General features: G+C 42.9%; 1 protein-coding gene across 1 annotated transcript in view; it reads left to right on the forward strand.

The window, feature by feature from the left end:
• Positions 1 to 7,665, forward strand: part of sec63 (SEC63 homolog, protein translocation regulator) — a 110,409-nt gene extending 102,744 nt beyond the window's left edge. Inside the window, exon 20 of the mRNA XM_084315353.1 lies at positions 2,789 to 7,665. Coding sequence (XP_084171479.1) covers positions 2,789 to 2,926 — 138 coding nt within the window. The 3' untranslated portion in view covers positions 2,927 to 7,665. The remainder of the gene's footprint in view (positions 1 to 2,788) is intronic.
• Positions 7,666 to 11,471: the final 3,806 nt, after the last annotated feature.

Below are 11,471 nucleotides of genomic sequence, written 5' to 3' on the forward strand. Positions count from 1 at the left end.
GCGGCTACGTGGTGCAGTGGGCAAGGCGCTCACCACGAATACTAGAGAGGCTGGGTTCGCCTGTTCGAGCCCAGCGTTCCACATTGCTTTCAGTTTAGCTGGTCGTCCGTACCAATACACATTGGCAGTATTAGGGGGTGGGAAACTGATGGGTGGGGATCGGGCGTTGTGGACAGCGACTCCTACAGGTCGATTGGTGCGCCTGCGCAGTAGAATCAGGAAGCGATGGGGGCGGCGCCCCTCCAAAGCGCAGACCCCTGACGCTGAAAGATCGCACTGCGCAGGTGAAAAGATGCGACTGCTGTTACCTCGAGTATCGGAGGGGACTCGTGCTATGTATGACTTAGTCCACATTGCAGCCGGCTTGTGGGAGGCAAGAAACAGCGTTTGAGACAGGGGAGGGTTGAATTGGATGATACGAAATTGGGATGGGAGAAAAAGTGGATTAACACTTTAATCGCCGGAAACGCTGTAACTCGTCATTCCCCGCCATGCTCATTCTGCTGAAGACGCCGTAACACGTCTTTGATATCAATATTTCAAAAATCTGTGATCCAAATCATATTTCTCCCCCGGGGACCTGAGATATACTGCTGAGCTCCACTCAACTCTCTAACGGTTCAAGAGCGCCATCTGGTGGCCGATCGGCAGATCGCCAAACAGGAAGTCATGTGGATGAAGTGGTGCTCACCCATATTTCGTCCGGGCACTCGCTATCATTAGCAGGACTCCATCTTGACACAATGGATGTCGATCGGTTTCAAATAACTCGACAAACAACATGATTTGGACGTATATACTATTATACAACCTGGAAATGGATCGGGTATTTCTACATCCCATAATATGAATATCTCTGCTCCACGCTCATCGCCCAACGGCGCGAGGAAGATACGGTAAGATCCAGCGTTATTTTCCAACGTGTTCTTTACTAACTGCTCTGATGATCATATCACCCACACTAGATTAATGATATAACGTTGCCCACGGAATTATAAACGACCCCCCGCCCATCCGGTCAACATCAGATCATACGTAGTAACTCCTAGAAGCACATCCAGTTGACATTTTTTATCTCGCACAGATTCCTACCAAACTGTATTTGATCATCAATATAATGCATTTAGGGCTATAAATCAAGTTCTGGAGAAAGCTGCAGAAAACGATAAAAACATACTTATACTTTAGACCGTATTTTAATATGAATATGTGAATGAAAAAGTATAACGTTGCTACACCCTGAACAATAGATATAGGACATTGAATGGGCCATAATAATGTCAATTTAGCAATACAATTAAAAAAGTTATAGCCCTGCAAAGAAGGGGAACTTCTCCATAGACAAATAGAGCTGGCGAGGGATGGTAAATTATGAATTTAACCATGGTGATCAAAGTGTTAAAAAAAAACTTAAAATACATAAACACACCACTGAAACTGTTCCCTAGTAGCAACAACACACCACTGAAACTGTTCCCTAGTAACAACACACCACTGAAACTGTTCCCTAGTAGCAACAACACACCACTGAAACTGTTCCATAGCAACAACAACACACCACTGAAACTGTTCCCTAGTAGCAACAACACACCACTGAAACTGTTCCCTAGTAGCAACAACACACCACTGAAACTGTTCCCTAGTAACAACACACCACTGAAACTGTTCCCTAGTAGCAACAACACACCACTGAAACTGTTCCATAGCAACAACAACACACCACTGAAACTGTTCCCTAGTAGCAACAACACACCACTGAAACTGTTCCCTAGTAGCAACACACCACTGAAACTTCCCTAGCAACAACACACCACTGAAACTGTTCCCTAGTAGCAACAACACACCACTGAAACTGTTCCCTAGTAGCAACAACACACCACTAAAACTGTTCCCTAGTAGCAACAACACACCACTGAAACTGTTCCCTAGCAACAACACACCACTGAAACTGTTCCCTAGTAGCAACACACCACTGAAACTGTTCCCTAGCAGCAACAACACACCACTGAAACTGTTCCCTAGTAGCAACAACACACCACTGAAACTGTTCCCTAGTAGCAACAACACACCACTGAAACTGTTCCCTAGTAGCAACAACACACCACTGAAACTGTTCCCTAGTAGCAACAACACACCACTGAAACTGTTCCCTAGTAGCAACACACCACTGAAACTGTTCCCTAGCAGCAACAACACACCATTGAAACTGTTCCCTAGTAGCAACAACACACCACTGAAACTGTTCCCTAGTAGCAACAACACACCACTGAAACTGTTCCCTAGTAGCAGCAACACACCACTGAAACTGTTCCCTAGTAGCAACAACACACCACTGAAACTGTTCCCTAGTAGCAACACACCACTGAAACTGTTCCCTAGTAGCAACACACCACTGAAACTGTTCCCTAGTAGCAACACACCACTGAAACTGTTCCCTAGTAGCAACACACCACTGAAACTGTTCCCTAGTAGCAACACACCACTGAAACTGTTCCCTAGCAACAACACACCACTGAAACTGTTCCCTAGTAGCAACACACTACTGAAACTGTTCCCTAGTAGCAACACACTACTGAAACTGTTCCCTAGTAGCAACACACCACTGAAACTGTTCCCTAGTAGCAACACACTACTGAAACTGTTCCCTAGTAGCAACACACTACTGAAACTGCCTATAACGCGTTCGTCTGTCTCTCTCTGTCTCTCTCTCTGTCTCTCTCTCTCTCTCTCTGTCTGTCTGTCTCTCTCTCTCTCTCTCTCTCTCTCTCTCCCCCCCCCCCCCCCCCAGCTGGAGGTCCACGAGGCCAAGGCCATGCTGGACAACCACCCTCAGTGGGACATCCCGGAGACTGAGGAGGACGAGGAGGAGCAGGAGGACAGCGACGGCATCGAGGAGAGCGAGGAGGACGACGAGGACAACGACTGAACACACACACACACACATACTCTTGGACTCGCACACCCACCCCTTAGTCCCGCCCCTCCACCACCAAGAGAAGAGAGGCAGGAGCAGCAGAGACCCAGAGGCCCCGTCACTCACAAACACACCATCCACCATTTGTACCCCCATGACAACCCCTTCGTCCTTCCTTCCCTTTGCCCCCCTTTACAATGACATGAACCGTGACCCCTGTCCCCCCCGCCCCCTCACACATACACACGCACACACACAACCCTCTTTTCTACAAAGACCTCTTATATAGATCATCCCCTTCTGATGCTATCAGAAGAGAAATCTGTGAATACTCACCAAGGTCCCAAGTGTGTAAGTACGAGTGTTGTCTGTGTACGAGTGTCGATGTGTGTGTGTGTGTGTGTGTGTGTGTGTGTGTGTTTGTACAGGTATGATAGTTTTACACACAGGACTGGCGGGACCTTATTATTGCGGCTTTTTTTTCTTTCTTTTTTTTTCATTTTCTTTTCTATCTTTTTTCCAGATAGGAGGGGAGGGGGGTGGATTTACAGAAACCTCCTTTAAGAAAATAAACTAAATGAATGGACTTCAAATTGAAAAAACTAAATAACAAAACAAAAAAAACATGACATTGTCCTTTTGTTTATGATTTAAACCGTGTGTTTTGGCACCATTGATGCTCTCTGTTGTACACACTGAAATAACAGTAGGGAGAGCTTTTCAGTGCCGTCTCTCTGTGGATTGCCTCCCATTCAGTTCGGCACAAGGGGGCGCAGTCGAGTCTCGTCCGTTTTCAGCACCCGCCAAGATCGTCACCTTGCTGAATCGCAATGGAGATGTGGTTTTAATAAATCCTCTGGTAAACACTGATCTCCAGTCAGTTCTACTGCTCTTACAGATCCTGTCCTGTTGGTCCACTTTAAAGCCATTTTGTTTCCTGCGAAAGGCAATTTAGTTGTGATCGGTTAAAAATGTCTAATAGTGGATCTACAAATCAATAATTATCATCATGGTGGTTTGATGAAAATGACAACTAGCAGTGTTTAAATTTATATATTTTTTTGTATTAGAAGAACTTCTCTTGTCCCTACACTACACAAGGGATTTAAAGGGAAAATCCACCGCAAAGAAATAATTTACATTGTTGTTATTCCAGTGATCTTGGACAGTTCAGTCAATATCTGTAAACCTAGACAACAGTCTCCCTAAGCTGGACGTCAGAGGATCGACACCTGAATCTTGTGACGACGTCATCATGTGACATGTTTTGGAGTTGGTCCGTTGACAGTGAATCAGTAGGCAGAATTTGTGGCCTCATAGAATTTGTGTTTGAGCAAATATACATCCAAAAGAGTTTTATTTAAATCCAGGGCACACTTCTCCGAATGAGAAAATGGACCCATATATCCCAGTAGAAATCACCATGGCTACCATCCTAGGAGTTCCACTGTTTACAGAGCAGCTCCAGGAGTTGTCTCTTGATGATGACATCACTGGAGTCTTGTCTCTAGGGAGGTGTAGTCTGATGTCACTTTAGTTTCCCGCGCGGTCCACCGGTATAGGGATTTATCATTGGGAAAATGTATTATCGGCTATTGTAATAATTCTGCCTCATGAACATTGGCAAGCTTTCCATTTTTGCACAAAATGAGTTCCCTTCTATCACTAACATTATTGTTTAAGCATTTTTGGTTGAAATAAAGTTAGTTATAAGGTTGTTTAATTTGTCGTTAAAAAAGAACTACACTTACCAGCACAGCCTGTCGTTCAGTGCTGTTGCCTGATGCACGTCACAGCCTCAGTGAACGAAAACATAAACGTTATTTTGCTACATTTATGATTAATTGCGATATTTCTTTTCACGTTGAGCTATAGATTGTTGATGAATAGACACATAAAGGTACACCGTGCCAATGTTCATGCTTTATTTTAAACGAGACGATTTAGAAATGTGTCCAGTGGAAATACATTGCGATTTCAAGGAGGGTGGACCGCGCAGGAAACAACAATGACGTCACCACTACACCTCCCTATTGGTGCTTAAGGAGAGATGTGTTCATATCCCCAAATTGAAACTGAGTTGTACAGTATTGTAGAAATAAGTTATATGTGAATTATATTTCAGGGTGGATTTTTCCTTGACTTATTCTGAGTCTTTCAACAGGGGGTCGGAAACCGACTTGTATAGAGAATCCTGGTGACATTTTCAGTGACTTGTCCTTTACGTTGTCCGTTATTCTTTCCTTTTTATTTTTTATTTTGCAGTTGTAGCACATTCCATTGTAAACCCATTGTCCAAAAAGGCCTTATTAATACAACCGAACACAGCAAACGTACACTTTTATAGAAGAAATCCTTGTGGGTGCTATGCACCCATTGTTTTGGGAGACTTATTTAAATGTATGTATGAATTTTTTTCATTATAATTATTTCTTCCTTTTTCGTGTTTGAGAGAAAAGACGCCATGTTGTTTTTTGGCCTTCATTTCAGTCCATCCATTTCAGTCCTGACAGGGCTGTCATGGTAGCTTATACTGTATACAGTTTCTTGCAAGGTTTTTGGCGTCCCAGGGAGATATGGGGAAGGAAAAAAAGGCTGTGAAGAAAATGTAGTTAATTATCTGCTTGATTCTTACACTCAAAATATGAGAGAAATCTGACCTTTAAATGAGTTTCAATTGTTCAAAGAAATGTCCTTTTTTATAAAAAATACAAATAAAAACATATATATATCAACATGCACTCACCCCGATACATTTCTATGGCCAATTAAATCCAATAGATGTATATTCTGATTACGATTTAACTTTTTAAGTTTATCTGCGTCTTTGTGAACTCACAAGTGGTAATTTGTTATTTGTGACTAATACAGCAGAGACCAACACCCCTCCAATAGGTGTTACGTACAGATGGATGCCAATTCCTGTGACTTTTTCTTGTGCAGTGTCCACATTGACTACCATAGTAGAATTGGACATAAAAAGTCACAGGAATACAAGAACAACATTTCCCCCCCACAGCCTTTTTTAGTCATACAGTATGTAGGCCTACCCAAGGGTTCCAAGACCTTTTCAAGGCACTTTCGATACTACATTTTTTGATAAATGACTTATTTGGCCACGGCAAGCAACGCCTCTATTGAGTACATAAAACAGTGTTTGCATTCTTGGAGGTTAGTTATTTGTGAACCCCATATTGGCTTTTGGGGGTTAACGGATAAAACACCATTATCCTCGTAAGTTTGTACATTGAAGATCCTAAATTGACCAATTTCGAGTGTCCAATTATGCTGTGATCACGTTGGAAGCCTTTTTGAAAGCGCCTGTTTTTCCCGCCCTGATTTTTCCAATGGATTTGTGGCAACAGGAGCGTCTTCTCCAAACTACGCACCTGGTGTTTTTGAAGCAACTCTTTTTCCGGCCCTCCCAGTTGAAAATGTTTCAAACTACATCAATGTCAACCTATTTGTCAACGGACCAATCAAATCAACCAAGGGGAGGGATTTCACATCCAAGGTATCTGAAGAGAAATAGTTGCCAACGTTAGTTCGTGTTGGCTATCAATGCTAACGGTAGTAATAATATATGTAACTTATGTAACGTTAGCGGAGGTAGCGATGGTAATTGGGCGTTATTGCTCGTTGCGCCTTGTTCACTTTACCACACCTCGCATTTGAGCGCAAGAAAAAGGCATCCAATCTGATCATAGCCCTATGGTTCATCCGTCTAGTTCCAAGCACTGGAGAATTTTCTTTCGCTCTTTCTTCCGTGGTTACTTAACCCTTTCACTACCACACACTACAGACGGTTAACCTTTCACTACCACACTACAAATGGTTAACCTTTCACTGGTTAACCTTCTGTAGTGTGGTTGTGAAAGGGTTAACCATTTGTCGTGTGGCAGTGAAAGGGTTAACCTTCTGTATTGTTGCAGTGAAAGGGTTAACCATTTCGTAGTGTAAGGGGGGGGGGGTTACCCTATGTGAAGGACCCTAACTGATCTGTCAGAAACTGGGAGCCATGTCAGTCAATCAGAAAGCACTTGTACCAGGTGTTTTGGTTTATTTTGAAGTAGAAAGTTTCGGCGAGGTCAATGAGATTTAGAGAGGATTTCTCATTCCTCACCATTTCATAATGTAAACTGCATAGAAGGACTTGAATGACTTGCTTCGTACCCCCATTGACCCATCTTAAACCATGCCCTCTTTACTTGATCCTCCAATCACAACTGTTGATTCCTGAGGGGAGATGGAGAAGTCAATGAACTTCCCCCAATATTGCAAACAAACTCATAAAATCCATTTCCAGTGGCTGAAAAACCAAAACATACTGTAGGTACAAGTGCTTTTTTAGTTTTATTGGATGAATTGAAATAATTGCCATATTGTGAAATGGGATTGTTCAAGGTGGGGGGGGGGGTGTCCCTTTAAAACATAACACGCTTAGTTGAATGAATGAACTCTTCATGTCAGTTGTGAAGCTACCCTCCGAGGCTCTTAAAAACAAGGATCCTAAAGTCTAGCTTGATCCTCGTCATCTAGATCAGTGGTTCTCAAGACGAATTTGAGGGAGCGTGAATAAGATATACAAATACATTATCATGTTTACACATTTTTCGTATATATACTTTTTTTTCTCATTTAATAAAGACTATTTGAAGTCTAGAGCCCTCCAGCGATCATTCATCAAGTTAAATATCCTGAAAAGGGTAAATGAAAATCATTATTTTGTGTCAAAGTTCACTCTTCTGTCTATGCTCAACTATGTGGGGGGGGGGGGGGGGGTCCGCGAACAGGTGTTTCCTGTTTTAGGGTCACAAACCAAAAAGATTGGGAACCGCTGGTCTTAGATGGTAAATAGTTCAGGTCAACCAAGATGCCATATTCTGACCAACATTGTTGGATCTTATTGGAAACTAGAGCTTTGTGAAATGTCCTCCATACTTTTGTCTATTTCTTCTCTTTTTTTACACATCCGTTTTTTCAACAACAAAAAATGTATCCCATCTGTGAAAATCCCGACCTTCCTTATATAACTCTGGATGTTTCACCGCATATAGACATCTAGCCCATAGTTCTGTTTAGAGAGAAGCAATGACTAATCTTTTCTAGTGAATATCAAGACTTCAAAGAAAATGTATCGTTTTCTTTTTTTATTACTTTTTACTTTTGTGTTTTTTGTTCAGTGCGGGGGAGGGAAAGGGTTAAAAATATCTGGGTGCTGTTCGAATCCAGCTCACAGCTCCGGGGTTGTCACCAGCTTGGCTGGCCGTCCACACTAATACAATTGGCTGTATTAGAGGGTGGGAGAAGCTGGCGGGGTGGGTCCGGGTCGTTGTAAACAGCGACTCCTACAGTTCGGTCGGGGCGCCTGCTAAGCGCGGATAGGACTTGAGGGGGATAGTGTGATCCTCCCACACGCTACGCCCTCTCAATGAGAATCCGCGCTGCCAGGTGAAAAGAAGCGGTGATTGGCTGGACGTGTGTCGGAGGAAGCACGTGGTAGCCTCCACTCTCCCAGATTATCTGACTGTGGGGGGTAAGTGCGCAGCGACCAGGAAGGGACTGGGAATTGGCATACGACTAACATTGGGATGGGAGAAAATCGGAGGAAAAATGGAGGGGAAAAAAGATCAATAAAAAAAATATATATATCTGGGAGCATGCTCTCCTATAACCACATAACGCACACACACGTTCACACATACATTTACACACACAAGCACACAACCCCCCGGAAATTGTGTTCAAGCAGGTGTATGCTAACCGGTAAATATTGTATTTATCACTCTGCAATGGAATGTAGCATCAGTGATTTTAAAGGAGCACGCCAACATTATGGGAAATGTGCTTACCATCTTCTCCAGAGACAGACAAGAAGATGGATACCTATTTCCTCTGTGCGTTCAGTAGAAAGCTATCCGGCTGCAAGCTAGTCTAGCTTATCACAAATGAATGGAAGCAGATATGGACCAGCTAGCCTTGCTCAAAACTCTGGGAGAGGTGTTTTTTGGCCAAAAGCTAGGCTAGTGGTCCATATCAGCTTCCATTTATTTGCCGGATGGCTTTCTACTGAACGCACAGAGAGGAAATTGGTATCTACAGAATCTTCTTGTCTGACTCTGGAGAAGACTGTAAGCGCATTTCACATAATGTTGGCGTGTTCCTTTAACGCTGTGTGGAAAATAACTGCAGTCAGGTTAAATACGACACCAACTGTCCCGTTGACGCGCCAGAACACAAGGTCCACTGACCCACCAGGCTTGACTCGCTTCGGACTAAACTACCCAATGATTATCTATCTGCCACTTTTGTTTACAAAGGAACTGTCATTGTAAATGGGAAAAAAATATATTATTTGTATTTAAAAATCATTTCAAATTAAATGAACTTTTAAATGAAAAGGGTTTGTTTTAGTTTTTTTTCTATCAAGGCATTTTAATGTTCTGAGCTGAGAGTATAAATGCATTGGGGCGAGATCTGTTTTCCACAACCGCTTCAGGAGGTGGTTTGAGATGCGTTGGTGTCGCAAGTTGGTCAAGTGTAAATGGATGGATTATACGAGTAATAATAGTGACGATAGTATACATCGTCCATAACGTACATAGCACACTGCACCAGAGTCCGTGCACCTGACTCCTAGAACCCACCTCACCCCGGCCCACTTTGACAACCTAGGATGGCTTAGAGTAGACGACAGAGTACAGCAACTTGTAATGGGCCTGGTCTACAAGATACACTACACGACCAAGGTACCCATGTACATGTCAAAATACTTCCCAAAGGTCAGTGAATACCACGATCACAACACCAGAGGGAGCTCCACAAATCATGTTAAACCCAGATTCGGCTCAAACAAGGGACTAAACACGTTTCGCAATTATGCCACATCAATGTGGAACGCCCTACCTAAAGCTGTAAAGCAATGTGAATCACTACCCACTCTCAAAGAGCACTGCAATTCGAAACTGGCCCCTGCAAATGTCCTAACCCAACCCCCTCCAATGTACAGTAAATGTCCTAACCCAACCCCCTCCAATGTACAGTTACCCCCCCCACCCCGCCTACCTAACCCCCCCACCCACCCAACCACCTCCAATGTACAGTTCCCCACCCCACCTCCTCCAATGTACAGTTTCTTCGTCAAATGTATATACTCTCTTTTTTAGTTTTGTATCACAAACAGTACTGTATTTGTAAATCTGGTATGTCATAAATGTATAGATGTAGCAGTACTGTCTATCTGTATGTCATGTATGTCATTATATGTTATGATGAATTGAAAATGGGGGACCCTGATGTAAACAAGATGAAAGTCTTTCTCTGGTCTGCATCCCCTTAACAATTGTGTGTATTGAGCTGTACTGTATTGTACCCATTCTGCAATCTGTTAATACAATTTTCAATCAATCAATCAGTGTTTAAGTATTAAGAGTCAGACAGTCCTAATGGTTCTCAATTTCTCCAGCCGTTAGCTCTCCAAATATTGATAGCAGTCCATGCCCACGGTTGTGGAACCTGATGGCTACTGGCTCCACTCCTAAAGCTTCTATCTGGATAATGATGCAATGATACACTGGAATATGGATAAATTATATCTGGAAATTATCCAGATAAGATGAGTGAAATGACAAGTGTGTACTGTAGATTGAGGGCAAGCAGACCTGCAGCACTATAACTGTGCTGCATGCTTCCGACAAAACGTCCCTGCCAGATTGTCCCTGAGTGAGTGAGTGATCCCAATTCGCCATGCATAGCTGACTGTATTACACTACCACCCCTGCAGGTCTTATATAACAAGAGGTGCAAATCCAGAGCCTGCAGAATAATGAAAGACCCTCACCACCCCAACAACAGCCTGTTCAAGCTGCTGCGGTCAGGCAAACGCCTGCGCACACCAGCAACTAGGACAGAGAGACTTCGGCTCAGCTTCTTCCCCCAGGCCATCAGAGTCTTGAACACTGAACTCTCCACACACAAGCACACATGAGCACACACACAACACACACACTGTATACGCTCACACACTAACAGTCACTTTAGCATGAACACACACACACACGCTCACACTCAACGGTCACTTTACACAATGAAAAGGTCACTAAAAAAAAAACTGGAGTGGTTCTTGTATAGTAAATAGATGGATATAACAAGATAGCATAAGGATATATAGTATAACTATATTGTATAGTATAGCATTGTATAGTAGTGTACATAAGACCCAGTGCCTCATCCGTAGCTAACATTGTATTGCACTATCGCAGGACCTTAGCATGTCTTTTACCATGCTTTTTGTAAACTTTATGTACATTATACCTGTTATGTCTTATTCTTATTACTTGTATTATTGCACAAATGTCTTATTCTTATTACTTGTATTATTGCACAATCGCTGCGGGCATGACCACCCGCATTTCACTGTATGCTTGTATGCCGTGACAAATAAAACTCTTGACTTGACTTGACTTGACTTGACTTGACTTGACTTGACTTGACTTGACTTGACTTGACTGATACAGTCCTGTGGGGGGAATTAAGCAAAGCTTAATTGTCTGACAAG

The sequence above is a fragment of the Notolepis coatsorum genome (genome assembly GCF_963971535.1).
Source record: "Notolepis coatsorum genome assembly, chromosome: 5".
Lineage (NCBI taxonomy): Eukaryota > Metazoa > Chordata > Actinopteri > Aulopiformes > Paralepididae > Notolepis > Notolepis coatsorum.